Raw genomic sequence first — 25,454 nt, 5'->3', positions numbered from 1 at the left:
TCCACAGTGGGGGTGCTACCAACTACAGTTATCGCAAATACAGGAAAGAAAGAAAGAAGGAAAGATCTATATTGTCGGTGCACATAAGGAAGACTAGATCTGGTTATCACCAGATAGGCAGATGTGATAACCAGATCTAGTCTTCCTTATGTGCACCGACAATATAGCTCTTTCCTTCTTTCTTTCCTGTACATTTGTACATACATAGGTACTGTATACCTACACGTCACTTTTCACACTGTTAGGTACATGTCAGGTACTTTTATACATACATAGATATACCTAAACATTACTTTGCACACTGTCAGGTGCTTTTACATATACTGTACATAGGTATGATAAAAAGAGAGAGGAACAGAACAACCACTGGTATATACAAAAAAAAATGATAACACAAATAGATATCTTATCTTACATATACAGTAGGTAAGCATAAAATTCATTTGCCCACTGACAAGAAGAGGGGGTGGAGCATAGGCAGCTGCAGCGCTGCCCGGTGTTATGTAGGTGACTATATGAGATGCACCCAGAAGGAACTGGGCGCACCTCACCGCGGGCAGCGCTGAAGCTAGCGGCAGTGCTTTTGGAGCTGCCTTCCATTATAAACAGTAGTGGCCATGCGGGTTGTGCCGGCGGTCCTGCGCCCACAGTGCACATGCTCTGTGTGCCAGGCATTGCTGGCACATACCTAGTTACGGCCTTGGTGTCCAGTATGCGTTGCCATAGGCCTACCCATAACTTTGATATGTTCCTCATTTTTGTGTATAGGCTGCAAATGTGTACACCATTGCAAATGAGTTTACGATGGCTCAGGGTGGCTCCTCTTCATTTCTGAGTGGCAACTTCACTTGCTAACATTAGCAGCTCAACAGCCTAGAAAATCAAAATTATAATTGCATCTTCGTACAAACATGAGGTAGGCCCACAGTTTGAGTTTCAGCCTCCAAACTGTAGGATGATAAACCCTGTGCTTGGAATCTGAAAACTGCATACAAATTGTTGAGGTTTGCAAACCATGGGGGTAATTCCAAATTGATCGCAGCAGGATATTTTGTAGCAGTTGGGCAAAACCATGTGCACTGCAGGGGAGGCAGATATAACATGTGCAGAGAGAGTTAGATTTGGGTGGGTCATTTTGTTTCTGTGCTGGGTAAATACTGGCTGCTTTATTTTTACACTGCAAATTAGATTGCAGATTGAACTCACCACACCCAAATCTCTCTCTCTCTGCACATGTTATATCTGTCCCCCCCTGCAGTGCACATGGCATTGCCCAACTGCTAAAAAATTTCCTGCTGCGATCAACTTAGAATTACCCCCCATATATAAAACCGCCCCTTAGTAAATTTAGTCCCTTATCTTATTCTGCTTTGGCTATTTTGAATGTTCAGAACCAAGTGTTTTGTGTATTATTTTGCATATTACCTCACTGTAGAACCTGTCTCCCTCATTACTGATGACAAGTAGAGTTACTTGGTTTCCACTGTTCTGAATGAGACTGACGATATCCTCATGCTCCATTCCCTTCACACTTTGTCCATTCACTGCTAACAAACGGTCCCCCTCACGCATTCCAGAATCTTCTGCTGGCAGTCCTGGATCCAACTCACGTAGGAACTGTCCTGGTTTGGTGTAAAGTAACGATACAGGTACATTTACTCATTTTACTGTAGTTATTTAAGGATTTGTTTAAAAACGGTACAAACATAGTACAACACAAATGTGTGATCCTATAGTCTAACATTATAGTCTAAAATAAGACATTTACCCATATCACTGATGAATAGTTGGCAGCAAAATGAGTTTATTAAAAAACTGAAAAAACCCGCACACAAACATGGGGCCTGATTCAGATGTGGTTGTAGGTGCAATTACTGCTGCTTCCATGTAAGTTTGTGCGTGGTTTTCTCAATTGTTAATTAAACCTAATTTGCACTAGTATTTTAATGCAGCAGGAGGCACCTGATATAAGTAAATGCCTCCTGCTTGCATAAGTGACCCGTACTGTGGGCCTAATTCAGACCTGATCGCTCACTAGGTTTTTTTTATACTGCTGCGAGCAGATAGTCGCATGCCCATAGGGGAGTGTATTTTTGCTTTGCAAGTGTTCGAACGCATGTGCATCCGAGCACGAGCAGTACAAAAAGGTTTTGAGCAGTTTCTGAGTTACTCAGCCGCTGTGATCACTTCAGCCGGCTTGGGGCAGGAATTGATGTCAGACACCTGCCCTGCAAACGCTTGGACGCGTCTGCGTTTTTCTAAACACTCCCTGAAAATGGTCAGTTGCCACCCACAAATGCCTTCTTCCTGTCATTCTCCTTGCAATCGGCTGTGTGAATGGATTCTTCGTACAAACCATCACACAGCAGCAATCCACTTTGTACCCGTGTGACCCGCCTGCGCATTGCGGTGCATATGCATGTGCAGTTCTGACCTGATCGCAGCGCAGCAAAAAATACTAGTGTTTGATCAGGTCTGAATGACCCCCTGTGTCCTGGAATGTAACATGGAATCACCTGCTACACCAGCAACCTGCTGCATGACCCATGGGGTAGCGCATGCCAGCTGCAGCAGTTACTACAAAGACATCAGGAGATTTCTATTCCAACAGAGACCCTGGCCACAGCACTCTGCCAAAACAGCAGCGACATGCCTCAGTTTTGGGAAACGGACATAGCCGCCCCCTCCCTGCCCCAAAATGGCAGCAAACTGTCAATTACTACCAAGAAGAACAGGGCCTAATTCAGACCTGATCGCAGCAGCAAATTTATTCTCTAATGGGCAAAACCTGGGGGGTAATTGAGAGTTGATTGCAGCAGGAAATGTGTTAGCAGTTGGGCAAAACCATGTGCAGGGCAGGTGGGGAAGATATAACATGTGCAGAGAGAGTTAGATTTGGGTGGGGTGTGTTCAAACCGAAATCTAAATTGCAGTGTAAAAATAAAGCAGCCAGTATTTACCCTACACAGACACAAAATAACCCAACCAAATCTAACTCTCTCTGCAAATGTTATATCCACCACACCTGCAGTGCACATGGGCCCTCATTCCGAGTTGTTCGCTCGTTCTTTTTCATCGCATCGCAGTGAAAATCCGCTTAGTACGCATGCGCAATGTTCGCACTGCGACTGCGCCAAGTAACTTTACTATGAAGAAAGTATTTTTACTCACGGCTTTTTCTTCGCTCCGGCGATCGTAATGTGATTGACAGGAAATGGGTGTTACTGGGCGGAAACACGGCGTTTTAGGGGCGTGTGGCTGAAAACGCTACCGTTTCCGGAAAAAACGCAGGAGTGGCTGGAGAAACGGTGGGAGTGCCTGGGCGAACGCTGGGTGTGTTTGTGACGTCAACCAGGAACGACAAGCACTGAACTGATCGCACAGGCAGAGTAAGTCTGGAGCTACTCTGAAACTGCTAAGTAGTTAGTAATCGCAATATTGCGAATACATCGGTCGCAATTTTAAGAAGCTAAGATTCACTCCCAGTAGGCGGCGGCTTAGCGTGTGTAACTCTGCTAAATTCGCCTTGCGACCGATCAACTCGGAATGAGGGCCATGGTTTTGCCCAACTGCTAACAAATTTCCTGCTGCGATCAACTCTCAGTTATTCCCCATGTGCACCGCAGGGGGGAAGGCAGATATAGCATGTGCAGAGAGAGTTAGATTTGGGTGGGTTATATTTAGAGATGAGTGGTTCCGATTCCGTGGAATCAGGACAGCTACGAACATGCGTAGCTCGAGAGTTCGCGAGCCTGGCCTGCGAACATCACAACAAGCTCAGGAGCGCGCAAGAGGCCAATCGTCATCATCCCGCGTCAGATTTCTCGCAAGACTTTGAGTCTATAAAGGCTCGACATCATGCAGCTTGGCGCCATTTTACTGCACGCTTCCACGCTGCGAGAAGCTCTGATGTGGGGTGCTGTCAATCTGTCCTTTTCAGGGCAGGCTGTCAGAGTCTCTGCTGTCACTGGCCATCACAGTACTATCAGTCAGTGGCCATCAGGGCCTATCAGGGTCAGTCAGGGCTGTGTCAGTGTGTCCCCCCAAAAAATAAAACAAAATTATATATTTTTTTGCTTTTTTACATTGTTTGTTGTATGCAAAATAAATGCACTAGTACACAATAGTTACTTGTATTTAGTACCATGTGTTAAAGTGGTCTAACTCAACGCAGTGTTGGACAAGCTGCATCCCCCAAAAAATAAAACAAAAATCTTTTCTCTTACGTCCTAGAGGATGCTGGGGACTCCAAAAGGACCATGGGGTATAGACGGGATCCGCAGGAGCTTGGGCACACTAAAAAGACTTTGACTGGGTGTGAACTGGCTCCTCCTCTATGCCCCTCCCCCAGACCTCAGTTAGACTTTGTGCCCAGGAGTAACTGGACACACACTAGGGGAGCTCTACTGAGTTTCTCTAGAAAGACTTTTGTTAGGTTTTTTATTTTCAGGGAGACCTGCTGGCTACAGGCTCCCTGCATTGTGGGACTGAGGGGAGAGAAGTCAGACCTACTTCTTCTTAGTTAAAGGCTCTGCTTCTTAGGATACTGGACACCATTAGCTCCAGAGGGTTTGATCACTTGGTTCGCCTAGCTGCTTGTTCCCGGAGCCGCGCCGTCACCCCCCTCACAGAAGCCAGAAGAAAGAAGCCGGGTGAGTATTAGAAGAACCGAAGACATCAGATGGCAGAAGACTTCAGTAACGGAGGTACAGCGCAGCGGTCGCGCTGAGCTCCATGCTCCCACACACCAACGGCACTCACAGGGTGCAGGGCGCTGGGGTGGAGCGCCCTGGGCAGCAGTTACTGGGGTCAGAGGACTGGCAGAAACGATTATACGATGCCCGGGCACCGTATAGAATACCCCTGCCAGTATAATAAATTTGAAATTGAGCGGGCTACAGCGCTCTGGGAAGGGGTGGGCCTTAGTCCCACATTGCTCACCAGCGCCATTTTCTCTCTCTCCACAGTGCTGCAGAGACACTGGCCCGGACCTCCAAGCTTCCCTGACGACAGGGAAAAATGGGAGTTGGCTCTATCGCGATTGTACAAGAAGGTGGCGCTTCCGTCTCCTGACACGGCTGCTCTTAAAGACCCAGCGGATCGCAAGCTGGAGTCGACATTGAAGTCCATTTTCGTTAATACTGGTGCATTGCTCAGACCTGCTGTGGCGTCGGTATAGGTGAGTAGTGCTATTGCTAAGTGTGCTGATAATTTGGCTTCTGATATGGATACCCTTGATAAGGATAACATTCTTTTGACTCTTGGTTATATCAAGGACGCTGCAGATTACCTAAAGGATGCGGCGAGGGATGTTGGCCTCTTGGGATTAAGAGCCAATGCCATGGCGGTCTCGGCCAGGAGGGCGCTGTGGATTCATCAATGGAATGCTGATGCCGACTCCAAGAAGAATATGGAAGCTCTCCCTTTAAAGGTAGTGTCTTGTTTGGTGACGGCCTTGCTGACCTGGTGTCTACCGCTACTGCGGGTAAGTCATCCCACACAACAGAAAAATGCACCCCATCAGCAGATGCAGTCCTTTCGGCCTAATAAATACAAAAGAGGAAAGGGCTCGTCCTTCCTCACCTCAAAGGGTAGAGGAAGGGGAAAGAAGTCGCCTGCAGTGGCAGGCACCCAGGACCAAGAGTCCTCCCCCGCCTCTACCAAGTCCACCGCATGATGCTGGGGCTCCCCTGCGGGAGTCCGTACCGGTGGGGGGCCGTCTCCGATTCTTAAGTCAGGTCTGGTTTCAATCGGCCCTGGATCCTTGGGTCTTAGACATAGTGTCCCAAGGATACAAACTGGAGTTTCAGGAGATGCCACCCGGCACTTTTTCGTGTCGGCCTTGCCAGTTTCTCTTCCCGAAAGAGAAGTGTTAAAGGCTGCGATACAAAAGTTGTGTCAACAGAGGGTCGTTGTGCCGGTTCCCCCGTCCCAACGGGGGGAAGGGTTCTATTCGAGCCTCTTTGTCGTGCCGAAGCTGGACGGCTCGGTCAGACCGATTCTGAACCTGAAGTCCCTCAATCCATACTTGAAAATTTTCAAGTTCAAGATGGAGTCTCTTCGAGCTGTGATCTCCAGCCTCGAAGGGGGGATTTTATGGCATCAGTCGACATAAAGGATGCTTACTTGCACGTCCCGATATACCCTCCTCATCAAGCCTTCTTGAGGTTTGCGGTACAGGATTGTCATTATTAATTTCAGGCGTTGCCGTTTGGGCTTTCCACGGCCCCGAGGGTTTTCACCAAGGTAATGGCGGAAATGATGGTCCTCCTTCGCAAGCAAGGGTTCACAATTATCCCGGACTTGGACGATCTCCTGATAAAGGCGAGGTCCAAGGAACAGTTGTTAAGAAATGTGGATCTCTCCCCGTCAGTTCTGCGACATCACGGTAGGATTCTAAATTTTCCAAAGTCTCAGTTGATCCCGGCCACTCGGCTGCCCTTCCTGGGCATGATCCTAGACACGGAGATACAGAAAGTTTTTCTTCCGGTGGACAAAGCTCTGGAAATCCAGACCATGGTCAGGGAGCTTCTGAGACCGACAAGTGTGTAGATTCATCAATGCACTCGGGTACTAGGGAAGATGGTTGCGGCTTACGAAGCCATTCCGTTTGGCAGGTTTCATGCCCGGGTATTACAGTGGGATCTGTTTAACAAATGGTCCGGGTCTCACCTGCACATGCACCGGAAAATAAGTCTATCTTCCAGGGCCAGGATTTCTCTCCTGTGGTGGCTGCAAGGCTCTCTCCTTCTAGAGGGACGCCGATTCGGAATCCAGGACTGGGTCCTGCTGACAACAGATGTAAGTCTCCGAGGCTGGGGCGCAGTCACGCAAGGAAGAAATTTCAAGGGAAAATGGTAAAGCCAGGAATCTTGTCTCCACATAAATGTTCTCGAGTTAAGAGCCATTTCCAACGGCCTGCTGCAAGCAAAGAACCTTCTTCATGGTCTCCCTGTCCTGATCCAGTTGGACAACATAACAGCGGTGGCATAAGTAAACCGTCAAGGCGGAACAAGGAGCAGGGCAGCAATGGCGGAGGCCACAAGAATCCTTCGCTGGGCGGAACAGCACGTGAGCGCTCTGTCAGCAGTTTTCCTCCTGGGCGTGGACAACTGGGAAGCAGACTTCCTCAGCTGACACAATCTCCATCCAGGAGAGTGGGCTCTTCATCAAGAGGTATTTGCAGAAGTGACAAGGCGCTGGGGAATTCCTCTGATAGATGTGATGGCGTCTCGCCTCAAAAAGAAGCTTCCGAGGTATTGTTACAGATCAAGGGACCCCCAAGCCAGTGCAGTGGACGCCCTGGTGACTCCGTGGGTGTTTCGGTCGGTGTATGTGTTCCCTCCGCTTCCTCTCATTCCAAATGTGCTGAGGATCGTACGATGAACAAGGGTTCAGGCAATACTCATCGTTCCAGATTGGCCACGGAGGGCCTGGTATCCGGATCTTCAGGAATTACTAGTGGAAGTTCCCTGGCTGCTTCCTCTAAGAGAGGACCTGTTACTGCAGGGGCCCAGCATGTTTCCGGACTTACCGCGGCTGCGATTGACGGCGTGGAAGTTGTGCGCCAAATCTTAGCTCGGAAGGGTATTCCCGGGGAGGTCATCCCCACTCTCCTTAAAGCTTGGAAGGAGGTCACGGCAAAACATTATCACCGTATTTGGAAAAAATATGTGTCGTGGTGTGAAACCAAAGCAGCTCCTGCGGAGGAGTTTCACTTGGGTCGTTTCCTCCATTTGGATGTAGGCCTGAAATTGGGTTCCATCAAAGTGCAGATTTCGGCTTTATCTATTTTCTTTCAAAAAGAATTGGCCGTCCTTCCTGAGGTTCAGACTTTCGTGAAGGGAGTGCTGCATATCCATTGTGGCGCCGTGGGATCTTGAAGTGGTGTTGCAGTTTCTTATGTCTCACTGGTTTGAACCTTTGCGTAAGGTTGAGTTAAAGTTTCTCACTTGGAAAGTGGTCATGCTTTTGGCTCTGGCGTCTGCCAGACGAGTGTCCGAGTTGGCGGCTTTGTCTCACAAGAGCCCATATTTGATCTTTCATTCGGATAGAGCGGAATTGAGGACTCGTCAACAATTTCTGCCGAAGGTGGTTTCTTCGTTTCACATAAACCAACCTATTGTGGTACCTGTGGCTGCGGAGGCTGTGGCGGTCCCAAAGGCTCTTGACGTTGTAAGAGCTTTGAAAATTCATGTCGCCAGAACGGCTCTTACTAGGTAGACAGAGGCTCTGTTTGTCCTGTATGCTTCCAACAATGATTGGAAATCCTGCTTCTAAGCAAACTATTGCACGCTGGATTTGCAATACTATTCAGCAAGCTCATTCTTCGGCTGGGCTACCGTTGCCGAAGTCAGTAAAGGCCCATTCTACCAGGAAGGTGGGCTCATCTTGGACGGCTGCCCGAGGGGTCTCGGCACTTGAACTTTGCTGAGCAGCTACGTGGTCGGGTTCAAACACTTTTGCTAAGTTCTACAGGTTTGATACCCTGGCTGATGAGGACCTCATGTTTGCTCAATCGGTGCTGCAGAGTCGTCCGCACTCTCCCGCCCAGTCTGGAGCTTTGGTATAGACCCCATGGTCCTTTTGGAGTCCCCAGCATCCTCTAGGACATAAGAGAAAATAGGATTTTAATACCTACCGGTAAATCCTTTTCTCCTAGTCCATAGAGGATGCTGGGCGCCCATCCCAGTGCGGACTGTTCCTTGCAGTTGTATTGATACTAGTGATGTGCACCGGAAATTTTTCGGGTTTTGTGTTTTGGTTTTGGATTCGGTTCCGCGGCCGTGTTTTGGATTCGGACGCGTTTTTGCAAAACCTCCCTGAAATTTTTTTGTCAGATTCGGGTGTGTTTTGGATTCGGGTGTTTTTTTACAAAAAACCCTCAAAAACAGCTTAAATCATAGAATTTAGGGGTCATTTTGATCCCATAGTATTATTAACCTCAATAACCATAATTTACACTCATTTCCAGTCTATTCTGAACACCTCACAATATTATATTTAGTCCTAAAATTTGCACCAAGGTCGCTGGATGACTAAGCTAAGCGACCCAAGTGGCCGACACAAACACCTGGCCCATCTAGGAGTGGCACTGCAGTGTCAGACAGGATGGCAGATTTAAAAAATAGTCCCCAAACAGCACATGATGCAAAGAAAAAAAGAGGTGCAATGAGGTAGCTGTGTGACTAAGCTAAGCGACACAAGTGGCCAACACAAACACCTGGCCCATCTAGGAGTGGCACTGCAGTGTCAGACAGGATGGCAGATTTAAAAAATAGTCCCCAAACAGCACATGATGCAAAGAAAAAAAGAGGTGCAATGAGGTAGCTGTGTGACTAAGCTAAGCGACACAGGTGGCCAACACAAACACCTGGCCCATCTAGGAGTGGCACTGCAGTCTCAGACAGGATGGCAGATTTAAAAAATAGTCCCCAAACAGCACATGATGCAAAGAAAAAAAGAGGTGCAATGAGGTAGCTGTGTGACTAAGCTAAGCGACCCAAGTGGCCGACACAAACACCTGGCCCATCTAGGAGTGGCACTGCAGTGTCAGACAGGATGGCAGATTTAGAAAATAGTGCCCAAACAGCACATGATGCAAAGAAAAAAAGAGGTGCACCAAGGTCGCTGGATGGCTAAGCTAAGCGACCCAAGTGGCCGACACAAACACCTGGCCCATCTAGGAGTGGCACTGCAGTGTCAGACAGGATGGCAGATTTAAAAAATAGTGCCCAAACAGCACATGATGCAAAGAAAAAAAGAGGTGCAATGAGGTAGCTGTGTGACTAAGCTAAGCGACACAAGTGGCCGACACAAACACCTGGACCATCTAGGAGTGGCACTGCAGTGTCAGACAGGATGGCAGATTTAAAAAATAGTCCCCAAACCGCACATGATGCAAAGAAAAAAAGAGGTGCACCAAGGTCGCTGGATGGCTAAGCTAAGCGACCCAAGTGGCCAACACAAACACCTGGCCCATCTAGGAGTGGCACTGCAGTTTTCTGGCGAGAGGATGAGTGCTTCCATTCTCATGTGAATCTGAACCACTAGCCATGAACATAGGCCATTGGCCTCAGCCGTTCCTTGCCATTCCGTGTCGTAAATGGCATATTGGCAAGTTTACGCTTCTCATCAGACGCTTTTAATTTTGATTTTTGGGTCATTTTACTGAACTTTTGTAGTATACTTGACGACACTGAGGTAGAGCAGTTGACTATTGTACCGTACTGCTATATATTATATACTGGTGGTCAGCAAAATTCTGCACTGTCCTCCTACTATATATACTGTGCACAACTAAAATGCACCACAGGTATGAATGGATAGTATACTTGACGACACAGAGGTAGGTAGAGCAGTGGACTACTGTACCGTACTGATATAATACTGGTGGTCACTGGTCAGCAAAATTCTGCACTGTCCTCCTACTATATACTACAATGCAGCACAGATATGGAGCGTTTTTCAGGCAGAGAACGTAGATATTTTTAGCACACTGAGCACAGATATTTGCAATCACACTGAGCACAGATATTTGCAGCACACTGAGCACAGATATTTGCAGCACACTGAACACAACTGAGAGAACGCTGCACGTCCTCTCCCTATCATCTCCAATGCACAAGTGAAAATGGCGGCGACGCGCGGCTTCTTATATAGAATACGAATCTCGCGAGAATCCGACAGCGGGATGATGACGTTTGGGCGTGCTCGGGTTAACCGAGCAAGGCGGGAGGATCCGAGTCTGCCTCAGAACCGTGTAAAATGGGTGAAGTTCGGGGGGGGGGGGGGGTTCGGATTCCGAGGAACCGAACCCGATCATCACTAATTGATACTGGTTATTTTTGGTTACACGTGGGTTGTGTATCTGTTATATTCAGCTTGTTGCTGTTGTTAGTTCATACTGTTATCTGGTTTCCTGTTACTCCGGTTGTACGGTATGTTTGTGGTGTGGCCTGGTACGTTTCTAGCCCTTAGTTTAACAAAAATCCTTTCCTTGAAATGTCTGTCTCTCCTGGGCACAGTTCCTACAACTGAGGTCTGGGGGAGGGGCATAGAGGGAGGAGCCTGTTCACACCCAGTCAAAGTCTTTTTAGTGTGCCCAAGCTCCTGCGGATCCCGTTTATACCCCATGGTCCTTTTGGAGTCCCCAGCATCCTCTACGGACTAGGAGAAAAGGATTTACCGGTAGGTATTAAAATCCTATTTTTTTTTGCTCTTCTTTACATTGTTTGTTGTGTGCAAAATAAATGCACACTAGCACACCATAGTTACTTGTATTTAGTACTGTGTGTTAAAGCGGACTGACTCAACGTAGTATGGAACAATCTGCGCCCCCCCCACAAAAATGAAACAAATAAAAATAATTTCTTTACTCGTCTTTACATTGTTTGTGGTGTGCACTGCACCCCTGATTTGTGAATTGTGATCTGTGAATTCAAAAATAGATAACAATCCATTTACAGAACCAAATACTAGCGCTCCAGCTGCTTCCACCAGTCATGATGCCAATTTAATGTCATTTAGTACTAAAGCTGATGTTCAAGGGCATATGCAGTTTACACAACTGGTAAAGAAAAAAAAGACCTCAAGCAGTAAGGAAAAGAAACTTAAAATTGCCAACATGCCATTCACATCACACAGTGGCAAGGAAAGACTCAGGGCTTGGACTATATTTATAACTGATGATTCTGCAACTGTTAGTGAGGCATCTTCTGCCTCGCGTGACAATAAAAGACCTTGTCACTCAAACTTTAGAGGTGTAAAAAAACTGAAAACCACTAAGGCAGCAAAACAAACTGCACAAACTTCAGAAACAGAAATTTAAAAAATCCCTGAGGAAAGTCCAATTGCGTCCCCAAATACTATGTGTGAGCCTAAACTCTCAGAGAAGCTGCCTTCCACTGTTACTGCTCCCTCTGTATGTGTGGAGATGAGCAGCATAAGTATTGCTGGTGACCTAGCTGTTGAAGATGCCACCATGGAGATACAAGAGGATGAGGGGGATATTTGTGTAGCAGACGATGGCACTAATGAGGATCTTGAGGATGAGAATGAGGATGTTGTGTGTAGAAGTCAGGTACAAGTAGAAGCATCTGTTGGCCATGATAAGACAGCCATTGTCATGGCTGGGGATTGGACCAACAAATCCACCTCCTATGTGTTGAATTATTTTCACCCAAATCCTGCCAACATTTGTCAAGCCATCTGTAGCTTTTGTGGTAACAAAATATGTATAGGTAGGGATGTTAAGCATTTAGGAACCTCCACCCTATTACATCATCTGCAGCGACCTCATGGCAGGTGTAGGGTATGAGAAACTGGTGCTAAGAAAATACCAACAAGCAGACCAGCAGCAAATGTCTCCCTTCTCTATACTAGAACCCAGCACCTGCGATCTCCACCACCAACACCTTCATTCTCAACCTCAGTATCCTCAGTTTTGACCAGAAATGGTCGTGAAACCAATTTGTTAATACTAAGTGAATCCTCCCCTTTCCAGGATTCTGCTGAAGAATCCTTAAGCGCAAGACATGCTGATTCTGGTTCTGCTGCTGCTGCCGGGGGTAGTTCATCATCCCAGAAGTGGACCAAGAAAACTGCTAGCACTAGTAGTATTTCCCCAAAACAATTGACTGTTCAGCAATGCTTGGCAAGGAGAAACAAGTATGTCAGTTCTCACCCAGTCGCACAGCTTATCACTAATACCGCATCCAGATCGCAAATGCCGGATCCCACCCGGTAAAAGAAACGTGTCCTTACCGGGTGGGATCCGGCATTTGCTCTGCTATGGTGGCTTTCCGACCCGGCTATATACCGGGTCGGTTGCCATAGCAGCGGGGGGAGGGGGGCGCAGCAGCAGGGGCGGGGGTGGAGGCGGCGCTGGGAGATGAGCTCATCTCCTGCGCCGCCTCTCCCTATGCTGTGAATGGGAACCGTGTCGCATCGATGCGGCTCCCATTCACACTGCACCTGACCCGGTATTCAACCCGGGTATAATCCTTCTTTTATACCGGGTTGAATTACCGGGTCAGGCGACCCGCTAATTCCGGCAGAGTGCTTTCACATCACACACTGACCCGTGTCGACACGGCAATATGCCGTGTCGATACCGGGTTATTTGTGCGATGTGAAAGGGGTATAACGCTAACTGCTTGGATAGTAACAGATCTACGTCCAATATCTGCCTTCAATTCAGTGGGATTTACGCAGTTAATGGAGGCCGCATGTCCACGGTACCAAATACCATCTCGGTTCCATTTCACCAGAAAGGCCATTCCTCGGCTGTACCAGGATGTTAAGAAAAATGTCATTCACGGACTAAAAAATTTGATTGTAGCCAATATCCAACTAACCACAGATATGTGAACAAGTGAGAGTGGGCAAACTAAAGATTATATGAGTCTGGCAGGGGGTGGTATGTACCTCAGCCCAGCACACTGGAAATTACTTTGTGGCTAGTGCAAGGTGCTCAAACCCTTTGAAGTAGCCACCTGTGAAGTCATTTCCGACACTGCTTGCTTAAGCCAGGTGGTTTCCCTAATTAGGCTTTTGGAAAAACAACTGGAGAAATTGAACGAGAAGATAAAACAAGGTGAATCTGCAAAATATGCTGGACTTGTAGATCAAGACCTTTTTTTGCTAAGCGTGGATACAAGGGTTGTCAATATCTTAAAATCGGATCACTACATTTTGGCTACCATGCTTGATCCTAGGTACAAGTCACATGTGTTGTCTTTCTTTCCAAATGACACAGATCTTAAGAGATGTACAAAGCTCCTGGTGAGCAAGTTGGCAGCTGAAGTGATGTCTCCACCTTCAATTACTTCCAAAACAGCCAGGAAAAAAATATGTTTTCCCAAAAGACCTAGTGGGGATGCAGAGCAGTCGAAAGACCATTTTGACATCTGGTCAGGTCTAGATGAATTCCCAGTAGTGACACCTCTACCATAACTCCATCTGATATGGTCACCGTCTAAAGAATGGTGGAGGATTACTTTCATGACACTGTAAAAGTAGGCATGTCACAGAGTCCCTTGGCATACTGGAAGAAAAAAAATCAACATGGTGGTCCTTGTACAAACTGGCTTTGTATTACTTAAGCTGCCCACCCTCCATTGTGTACTCGGAGAGAGTTTTCAGCACAGCTGGGAACTTTGTGAGTGAACAACTTTGGAGGCTACTGTAGCACTCCGGTCCAAAGGTGTGTTATCTTCTTATCCTGCAGCTGACGATCTTCGGGTAATTCTTCGTTATTAGCACACCGTGACAGAGAGGCAAGCGTAAACTCCCCTTTCTTGAGCAAACACAGAATGACCCGCAATAGGTACAACACAATTTTATTGTAACATGCTATAAGCAATCACAACAAATAAGGTGACATTGACAGAGTAATGAAATTATATTAAGAATTTAGCACTGTCCCGTATAACCAGCAAGCAATTAGGCAGGTAAGTTGCAAGAACAGGTAAGCAGTTGGAGTCTTTAATAAACACAGTCTTGTATACCAGCAATAACGATTAGGCAGGTGAGTTGCGAGAACAGGTAAGCAGCTGGCGTCTTTAATAAACACAATCTATAATAACCCGCCTTTGCAATAAGCACACAGGTATATTAGCTTTGACAGGCACTGCTGGGTGGAGCTTGCATAACCAGTCAATAATAACCCCCCTTTGTAATAGCAATAAGCACACAGGTATATTAGCTTTGACAGGCACTGCTGGGTAGAGCTTGCATAGCACAATCAATAATAAACCGCCTTTGTAATAGCAATAAGCACACAGTTATATTAGCTTTGACAGGCACTGCTGGGCGGAGCTTGCATAACACAACACAGTACCAACATTGCAGAATAGCAGACAGATGCATAAACTTTTTAACCGTAATGTAAGCTGCTGGGAGCACATATATATAACCAATACTTTTCAATATCTCTGCAGCAATTACCAAGGGGTGTCTACACCCCTACCCCTTACCAAACAATCCCAGATGCGGGCACCAATATATGAGGGGAGCCTACCCCCTATTATCAACAAAGTGGTCCACAATTGCAGTGTTTTGCAGCGGAAGGGTTAAATAAGGGCACAGGGGATTTAAGGAGAGCCTACCCCCTTTATTAACTAAGTTGTCCTGTGGGGCACTAATGAAGGGGAGTGTGAGGATACAGGGTTCTTCTAATCACTCAGACACAGAGCTGATGAACCCAAAGTGATGGTTTATTTCTCACAGCACAAAACAGTAGATAATTCACAGGAAACAGAAGTAAATATAGCCCAGAAACAGTATACAGATAGTAAGTCCCAGTAGAGGATTTAGGTCCACAGCAATTCCACACAGAAGTTACAGATAAACAGGTCCACACAGCAGAACTATCAGTGAGTCTACACAGCAGTGATAGCAGATTAGTCTACAGGAAAATATCTGTATAAGTCCACGCAGAAGAAAATATGTATAAGTCCTCACAGCACTGGTGATGCATTCTACAAGGTACCCTGGCAGAGTATCACCCCTTAGCCAGAGTCCTGCAACTAACATCCGGAGCTGACCTGCGCAACCTCTTTTAAAATCTTCCAAATGCCCATCATGCTGCGCTCACCTGGGGATGATACACAGGTTCCTGATTGGTGGGACCTCAATTCAGGTATTTCCCTACACCCTCCCACAGCTGGCCTTCTCCTGCTGACCACATGCTGGGTCAGGCTCCGAGTTGTCTGTGAGAGACCAGGGTGTAACAAAGGACAGTAAATAGTAGGAAAAATTACAGGGAAATTGGTTTAGGTCCTGATTGTCCCCTGTGGAGGGCCATCTTCAGAGAGATATTACCTGGCCCTCAAATCTGTTTCCTGTGTGACCATATAAGGATCATAGATTGATTACACAGGACTATCCATGATAACTTGTAACCTCATACACAGAATGGCATACTCCTACAATAACACAACATGACAGCACTAGGGGGGTAATTCCAAGTTGATCGCAGCAGGATTTTTTTTTAGCAGTTGGGCAAAACCATGTGCACTGCAGGGGAGGCAGATATAACATGTGCAGAAAGAGTTAGATTTGGGTGGGTTATTTTATTTCTGTGCAGGGTAAGTACTGGCTGCTTTATTTTTACACTGCAAATTAGATTGCAGATTGAACACACCACACCCAAATCGAACTCTCTCTGCACATGTTAAATCTGCCTCCCCTGCAGTGCACATGGTTTTGCCCAACTGCTAACACAAATCCTGCTGCGATCAACTTGGAATTACCCCCTATGTGCCAGGTCACATCCCACCTGTATTTACCTGAGTAAGATTATAGTACAGAATAATAGGATTTTAATACCTACCGGTAAATCCTTTTCTCCTAGTCCGTAGAGGATGCTGGGGACTCCAAAAGGACCATGGGTTATAGACGGGTTCCGCAGGAGCTTGGGCACACTAAACAGACTTTGACTGGGTGTGAACTTGCTTCTCCCTTTATGCCTCTCCCCCAGACATAGGAACTGTGTCCAGGAGAGACGGACATTTCGAGGAAAGGATTTTTGTTAAATTAAGGGCGAGACACATACCAGCCCACACCACAAACATACCGTACAACCAAAGTAACAGGAAACCATATAACAGTATGAACTAATAACAGCAACAAGCTGAATATAACCGATACACAACCCACGTGTAACCAAAAACAACCAGTAACACTACCACTGCAAGGAACAGTCCGCACTGGGAGGGGCGCCCAGCATCCTCTACGGAGTAGGAGAAAAGGATTTACCGGTAGGTATTAATATCCTATTTTCTCTTACGTCCTAGAGGATGCTGGGGACCATGGGGTCTATACCAAAGCTCCAGACCGGGCGGGAGAGTGCGGACGACTCTGCAGCACCGATTGAGCAAACATGAGGTCCTCCTCAGCTAGGGTATCAAACTTGTAGAATTTAGCAAAAGTGTTTGAACCCGACCACGTAGCTGCTCGGCAAAGTTGAAGTGCCGAGACCCCTCGGGCAGCCGCCCAAGATGAGCCCACCTTCCTGGTAGAATGGGCCTTTACAGACCTCGGCAACGGTAGCCCAGCCGAAGAATGAGCTTGCTGAATCGTATTACAAATCCAGCGTGCAATAGTCTGCTTAGAAGCAGGATTTCCAATCTTGTTGGAAGCATACAAGACAAACAGAGCCTCTGTTTTCCTAGTAAGAGCCGTTCTGGCGACATAAATCTTCAAGGCTCTTACAACATCCAGAGACTTTGGAACCGCCACAGCATCCGTAGCCACAGGTACTACAATAGGTTGGTTTATGTGAAACCAGTGAGACATAAGAAAATGTAACACCACTTCAAGGTCCCACAGTGTCACAGGTGGCACAAAAGGAGGATGTATATGCAGCACTCCCTTCACGAAAGTCTGAACCTCAGGAAGGACAGCCAATTCCTTTTGAAAGAAAATAGATAAAGCCGAAATCTGCACTTTGATGGAACCAAATTTCAGGCCTGCATCTACGCCTGCCTGCAAAAAATGGAGGAAACGACCCAAATGAAACTACTCTGCAGAAGCTGCCTTGGTTCCACACCAGGATACATACTTCCTCCAAATACGGTGATAATGTTTTGCCGTGACCTCCTTCCTAGCTTTAAGGAGAGTGGGAATGACCTCCCCAGGAATACCCTTCCGAGCTAGGATTTGGCGTTCAACTTCCACGCCGTCAAACGCAGCCGTGGTAAGTCCGGAAACAGGCAGGGTCCCTGCAGTAACAGGTCCTCTCTTAGAAGAAGCGGACAAGGATCTTCTACCAGCAATTCCTGAAGATCCGGATACCAAGCCCTCCGTGGCCAATCTGGAACAACGAGTATTGCCTGAACCCCTGTTTGTTGTATGATCCTCAGCACCTTTGGAATTAGAGGAAGCAGAGGGAACACATACACCGACCGAAACACCCACGGAGTTACCAGTGCGTCCACTGCACTGGCTTGGGGGAACCTTGACCTGGAACAATACCTTGGAAGCTTCTTGTTGAGGCGCGACGCCATCATGTCTATTAGAGGAATTTCCCAACGCCTTGTCACTTCTGCAAATACCTCTTGATGAAGAGCCCACTCTCCCGGATGGAGATCGTGTGTGCTGAGGAAGTCTGCTTCCCAGTTGTCCACGCCCGGGAGGAAAACTGCTGACAGAGCGCTCACGTGCTGTTCCACCCAGCGAAATATTCTTGTGGCCATTGCCGCCCTGCTCCTTGTTCCGCCTTCTCAGTTTACGTACGCCACCGCTGTTATGTTGTCCGACTGGGTCAGGACAGGGCATCCCTGAAGGAGGTTCTTCGCTTGCAGCAGGCCGTTGTAAATGGCTATTAACTCGAGAACATTTATGTGGAGACAAGCTTCCTGGCTTGACCACTTTCCCTGGAAATTTCTTCCTTGTGTGACCGCGCCCCAGCCTCGGAGACTTGCATCTGTTGTCAGCAGGACCCAGTCCTGGATTCCGAATCGGTGTCCCTCTAGGAGGTAAGAGCCTTGCAGCCACCACAGGAGAGAGATCCTGGCCCTGGAAGATAGACTTATTTTCCGGTGCATGTGTAGGTGAGAACCAGACCATTTGTTTAGCAGATCCCACTGAAACACCCGGGCATGAAACCTGCCAAATGGAATGGCTTTGTAAGCTGCCACCATCTTCCCTAGCACTCGAGTGCATTGATGAATCAACACACTTGTCGGCCTCAGAAGCTCCCTGACCATGGTCTGGATTTCCAGAGTTTTGTCCTCCGGAAGAAATACTCTCTGTCGTTCCGTGTCTAGGATCATACCCAGAAAGGACAGCCGAGTGGCCGGGATCAACTGAGACTTTGGCAAATTTAGAATCCAACCGTGATGCCGCAGAACCGACAGGAAGAGATCGACATTTCTCAACAACTGATCCTTGGACCTCGCCTTTATTAGGAGATCGTCCAAGTACGGGATAATTGTGACCCCTTGCTTGCGAAGCAGCACCATCATCTCCGCCATTACCTTGGTGAAAACCCTCGGGGCCGTGGAAAGCCCAAACGGCAATGCCTGAAATGACCGTCCTGTACCGCAAACCTCAGGAAGGCTTGATGAGGAGGGTATATCGGGACGTGCAAGTAAGCATCCTTTATGTCGACTGACGCCATAAAATCCCCCCCTTCGAGGCTGGAGATCACCGCTCGAAGAGATTCCATCTTGAACACTTTCAAGTATGGATTGACGGATTTTAGGTTCAGAATCGGTCTGACCGAGCCGTCCAGCTTCGGCACAATAGAGTGGCTCGAATAGATCCCTTCCCCCCGTTGGGGTGGACGGGGGATCCGGCACAACGACCCTCTGTTGACACAACTTTTGTATTGCATCCCTTACCACTTCTCTTTCGGGAAGAGAAACTGGCAAGGCCGACACGAAAAAACGGCTGGGGGGCATCTCCTGAAACTCCAGTCTGTACCCTTGGGAGACTATGTCTAAGACCCAAGGATCCAGGGCCGATTAAACCCAGACCTGACTGAAGAATCGGAGACGGACCCCCACTGGTAGGGACTCCCGCAGGGGAGCCCCAGCGTCATGCGGTGGACATGGTAGAGGCGGGGGAGGACTTTTGACTTTTGGTCCTGGGTGCCTGACACTGCAGGCGACTTCCTTCCCCTTCCTCTACCCTTTGAAGCGAGGAAGGACGAGCCCCTACCTCTTTTGTATTTATTATGCCGAAAGGACTGCATCTGCTTAGGGGGTGCCTTTTTCTGTTGTGTGGGAACATAGGGAAGAAAAGATGACTTACCCGAAGTAGCGGTAGACACCAGGTCAGCCAGGCCGTAACCGAACAAGACACTACCTTTAAAAGGGAGAGCTTCCATATTCTTCTTGGAGTCGGCATCAGCATTCCATTGATGAACCCACAGCGCCCTTCTGGCCGAAATCGCCATGGCATTGGCTCTTAATCCCAAGAGGCCAACATCCCTCGCCGCATCCTTTAGGTAATCTGCAGCATCCTTGATATAACCAAGAGTCAAAAGAATATTATCTTTATCAAGAGCATCCATATCAGAAGCCAAATTATCAGCCCACTTAGCAATAGCACTACTCACCCATACCGACGCCAAAGCAGGTCTGAGCAATGCACCAGTATTAACGAAAATGGACTTCAATGTCATCTGCAGCTTGCGATCTGCCGGATCCTTGAGAGCAGCCGTGTCAGGAGACGGAAGCGCCACCTTCTTGGACAATCGCGAGAGAGCCTTGTCCACATTGGGAGACGACTCCCATTTTTCCCTGTCGTCAGAGGGGAAAGGATATGCCATTAAATTCTCTTGGGAATCTGCCACCATTTGTCAGGCGACTCCCAAGCCTTTTCACAAAGCGCATTCATTTCATGAGAGGGGGGAAATTTTACCTCAGGTCTTTTCCCTTTAAATAAACAAACTCTTGTGTCAGGAATGGCAGGTTCCTCAGATATATGTAAAACATCTTTAATGGCTATAATCATGTACTGAATACTCTTGACAACCCGTGGATGCAAAGAAGCCTCATTAAAATCGACATCGGAATCAGAGTCCGTGTCGGTACCTGTAGCTGCCATCTGGGTAAAAGAACGCTTTTGTGACCCTGAGACTGTCTGTACCTGAGACAAAACGTCCTCCACAGATTGTGTCCATGTTTGTGTCTGAGAATCAGATTTATCCAGTCTCTTAGATAATAAAGCCACATTTGCATTCAGTGTACTCAGCATAGTCATCCAATCAGCAGTCGGCTGTGCCGACAGAGTCATACCTAAATCCTTTTCTGCACCCACAATAACTACCTCCGGGGGGGAACACCCAGGCTCAGACATGTTGACACAGAGTACCGACACACCCACACTCACACAGGCCACAAACACGGGGACAGACCCACAGGGAAGCCTGTAGAGAGAAACACAGAGGGAGTATGCCAGCTCACACCCCAGTGCCCATACACTAAAAGAAATAGTATATATGATCAGCGCTGTCTAAAACATTATGAAAGCACCAAATTTCATGTGCCCCCCCCCCCCCATTTTTTCCTCCCTGTTACTTGCAGGAGCTTGGAGGTCCGGGCCAGCATCACTGCAGCACTGTAGAGATAGAGAAAATGGCGCTGGTGAGCAACGTGCGGCTAAGCCCCACCCCTTCCCGGCGCGCTGTAGCCCGCTTAAATTCATTTTTTTTTATACTGGCGGGGGTACTCTATACGGTGTCCGGACACCGTATAATCCGTTTTGCCAGCCACCGACCACAGTAACTGCTGCCCAGGGCGCTCCCCCCTAGCGCCCTGCACCCTGCGAGTGCTGTTGGTGAGACGTGTGGGAGCATGGAGCGCAGCGCTACCGCTGCGCTGTACCTCGTTACTGAAGTCTTCTGCCATCACTGTAGTCTTTGGTTCTTCTAATACTCACCTGGCTTCTTTCTTCTGGCTTCTGTGAGGGGGGTGATGGCGCGGCTCCGGGAACAAGCAGCTAGGCGAACCAAGTGATTGAACCCTCTGGAGCTAATGGTGTCCAGTAGCCTTAGAAGCAGAGCCCTTCACTAAGAAGAAGTGGGTCTGACTTCTCTCCCCTCACTCCCACGATGCAGGGAGCCTGCAGCCAGCAGGTCTCCCTAAAAATAAAAAACCTAACAAAAGTCTTTCTAGAGAAACTCTGTAGAGCTCCCCTAGTGTGTGTCCAGTCACTCCTGGGCACAAAGTCTAACTGAGGTCTGGGGGAGGGGCATAGAGGAGGAGACAGTTCACACCAAGTCAAAGTCTTTTTAGTGTGCCCAAGCTCCTGCAGATCCCGTCTATATCCCATGGTCCTTTTGGAGTCCCCAGCATCCTCTAGGACGTAAGATAAATATAGGCTAATGAATGTACACACACATGGGGTAATAGTGACACAAGCCAGATAGATAATGGAACAAAAGGAATAAATAGTACTTTACACGCTATAAAGATTTAAATGCCATAAATACAGTTTTGGCCCCTGCCTATATCTTTACATTACTTCCTCTACTTTTTATTCCTCGTTCCGAAGTGTTGAGGAAACATTAACAACCAGGAGCAGTGGGTCCAGGGTAGAGAAACTTATGCATGTGTGTACCACCCGAGTCCCACATGATGATGTCACACCAGACCCATGTGATAAGAGGCAGTAGTGTTAGACAACCAGCAAGGACAATATTACAATATGACATATCCATTTTCACCAACAGGGGATTTAGCAATTCAGATTTAGCAATTCAGATATTGCGTATCCCCACTCCACAACATAGCAAACTCTTACACCTGGCACACCTATTGGGTGTACTAATACCTTTGCCTCTGGCACAATGCAGCAGGGGGTACTTTCCACCTCCTCCTCTGGCATAAGGCACAGCTGCCTAAAGGCAGGCCAATGTTGGGGTTCTGCCCCCAGCACTTCCGCAACTCTGTCCAGTCCTTCCTTCCTCAAACCCCAACTAGGGGCTGGCAAATTTCAGTACAGAATGTGGTCTCAATGCCCATTGCTGAGGATGGACCCTCCCTGAGGAACAGTTCAGCTGGTGGCTGCAGGCGTGTCAACAGCTGGTCCTGTGCCAGTGCTCCCCCCTCAAAAGCCAGTATCTCACCTGGATAACAAGTGCTGAGGGGCATGCTACTGGAAGAGTTTAGTGCAGTCATTTGGATCTAGTGGAATTATGAGTATCAGTTCACAGTTTTTGAGTACTCCACCTGATTCCCAGTTAGGGGTTCCTGGTAGCAATTGTCTTTGGGACCAAAACACCTGTGTACAAGGCTGCCCGTCACCCACCTTTTAAAACCTGAGCACCAGTTCTTTCTGTAGACACTGTGGAAGGTGTTATATGGTTCCCTGCAAGTTGAACCGATTTCCTGCTGGGCTGTGTGCAGTCTCCAGCATTCACTTGTTGCACTGTGTTATATTCTCGCAGCCTCCAGCACCAGTCAATTCCTCGAACCTCTGTAGGAAGTACTGGTCTCTTTCTCCAGCAGCTACTCTGAGCCCTACTGCCTGAGTGACCTCCCCACTGCTTTTCCATGGTTACCTGGGGTCCTACCTGCCTCTGCCTCCATCTCCCCCAGTTCCCTTTTGCTCTGGAATTACCCATTTCCCTGTTCTGCATCCACTTATGGATCGGCTTCTTGCAGGAATCCTGTGGCTCCCTATCCCCTACAGGTGCTACTGACAGTACCAAGGCACAGTCCTCCCAGTCCTGCTGTCTATGCTGCCTACCCTCTTCCTGTGTCTGACTGTCACTGATGTATCCCGGTCCTATCTTATTCTGGCAGTCTGCACAGTTGGCTATGTAGCGGTCTACATCTCTTGCTAATTCTACACACATGAACTGCTGCCTGACCCGGGTTAGTGTTCTCCCTTTCCCTGGTGATTGGTACCACCTGCCCCATGGGCTTAAGCTAGGAACCAACCCCTATATTCGAGTGGGACTACCAGCCTGTACCTATGATTTGTTCTGGACACCATATACAGCAATCCGTCCACCCAAGCATAATCCTCTACCACCCCTCTCTCATCTGACATATCTGCTAAATGTCGCATGCCTTCTAGTTCTGGATCCAGCAACTAAGCTTCCTGAAGTCTAAACTTTTCTTCCCCCACCAGGACTAACCCACCCTCAGGATGGTTTTCGCTACTCACCATCAGAGGCCCGGAGATAGAAAAAATGGGCTGCTGGTACCTGGTTGCCGCGGGTGTGCAGGGGTGGAAGTCCTTTTTCTGCCTGTTGCTCTCCCTTCCACTAGCCACAACATTGCAAGTGGTACATACCACCCTCGCCTCTGGCGCATCAGGGTGGTAGTGTTTGTTTTCCCGGGGGTGGCTCCTGCCAACAACCCCCATGGATGATAAATGGTCAGATTGACCTTTCTTTCTGGGACACTTCCGATGGATATGCCCCCATTGTCCACATCGGTGGCACCGCTTCCAGATTTGTCTAATGTGTGGTATCTCTGATCCTCGGTTGCTGGGTCTCCTTGGCCCCTGATTCAGCACACTTTCTAGCTTTCCCCACACCGGTGGCTTCCACTTGGACACCCAATCTTGAAGGGTGGGTAAAATCTCAAGCATCCCTGCTTTTACTGGCTCTAGCCCTTTAAATTTGGATCCACCGACCAAGGATTTCCTGCAGTTCTTGACGAAGCTGACCACAGTCATAGCTTACACTGTGCTCTGCTGACTGGCCTGTGATGTGGGTGTTCTGTACAGTCACTGCAATCTCAGGAAGCCTTATTGACTGCTCCTGGAAAAGTATTGCAAGGTCTGAGGGTTCCCATGGTGTCTGCTGCTCAGGCAGTGAAGTGGTATAGTAACTCGCCCCATTCTCCTTGGACCATTCTCCTACCACATCTGGGAAGTTCTCCTGACTTTCGTTAATAAAGTCCATCTCAGATGGTTTAGCAAATAGCTTGCCCCCATCACTCAACACCAATATACTGGGTTGCTCCTGGTCCACACCCAACTTCCTTGCTTCCTGGATCTCTGCTACATATGTCCCAACTTGGGCTACTTCCAAACTCCTTGCAACACTTGCCTTCTTAGCGGATAGTTAATTTTTACTTCAATGCTGCTTTCTGGGCTCATTGGTTGGTATCTGAATGATCACACTGTCGCTGCCACCAAATGTGAGGATACAGGGTTCTTCTAATCACTCAGAAACAGAGCCGATTAAACCAAAGTGATGGGTTATTTCTCACAGCACACAGGAGTAGATAATTCACAGGAAACAGAAGTAAATATAGCCCAGAACAGTATACAGATAGCAGTCCAGATAGTAAGTCCCAGTAGAGGATTTAGGTCTACAGCAATTCCACACAGAAGTTACAGATAAACAGGTCCACACAGCAGAACTATCAGTGAGTCTACACAGCAGTGATAGCAGATTAGTCTACAGGAAAATATCTGTATAAGTCCACGCAGAAGAAAATATGTATAAGTCCTCACAGCACTGGTGATGCATTCTACAAGGTACCCTGGCAGAGTATCACCCCTAAGCCAGAGTCCTGCAACTAACATCCGGAGCTGACCTGCGCAACCTCTTTTAAAATCTTCCAAATGCCCATCATGCTGCGCTCACCTGGGGATGATACACAGGTTCCTGATTGGTGGGACCTCAATTCAGGTATTTCCCTACACCCTCCCACAGCTGGCCTTCTCCTGCTGACCACATGCTGGGTCAGGCTCCGAGTTGTCTGTGAGAGACCAGGGTGTAAAAAAGGACAGTAAACAGTAGGAACAATGACAGGGAAATTGGTTTAGGTCCTGATTGTCCCCTGTGGAGGGCCATCTTCAGAGAGAGATTACCTGGCCCTCAAATCTGTTTCCTGTGTGATCAAATAAGGATCATAGATGGGTTACACAGGATTATCCATGATAACTTGTAACCTCATACACAGAATGGCATCCTCCTACAATAACATAACATGACAGCACTATGTGCCAGGTCACAGCCCACCTGTATTTACCTG

The 25,454-nt window shown here is 47.9% G+C and overlaps 1 protein-coding gene across 1 annotated transcript in view; it reads right to left on the bottom strand.

The window, feature by feature from the left end:
• The window catches only part of NHERF4 (NHERF family PDZ scaffold protein 4), a 564,596-nt gene that overhangs the window by 53,182 nt on the left and 485,960 nt on the right, over positions 1–25,454 (bottom strand). The window contains exon 7 of the mRNA XM_063941742.1: positions 1,426–1,622. Coding sequence (XP_063797812.1) covers positions 1,426–1,622 — 197 coding nt within the window. The remainder of the gene's footprint in view (positions 1–1,425; positions 1,623–25,454) is intronic.

This window comes from Pseudophryne corroboree, chromosome 10 (assembly GCF_028390025.1).
Source record: "Pseudophryne corroboree isolate aPseCor3 chromosome 10, aPseCor3.hap2, whole genome shotgun sequence".
Classification (NCBI taxonomy): Eukaryota; Metazoa; Chordata; class Amphibia; order Anura; family Myobatrachidae; genus Pseudophryne; species Pseudophryne corroboree.
Note: the sequence above shows the minus strand (reverse complement) of the source record. Positions and strands in the feature narration are given on the sequence as shown.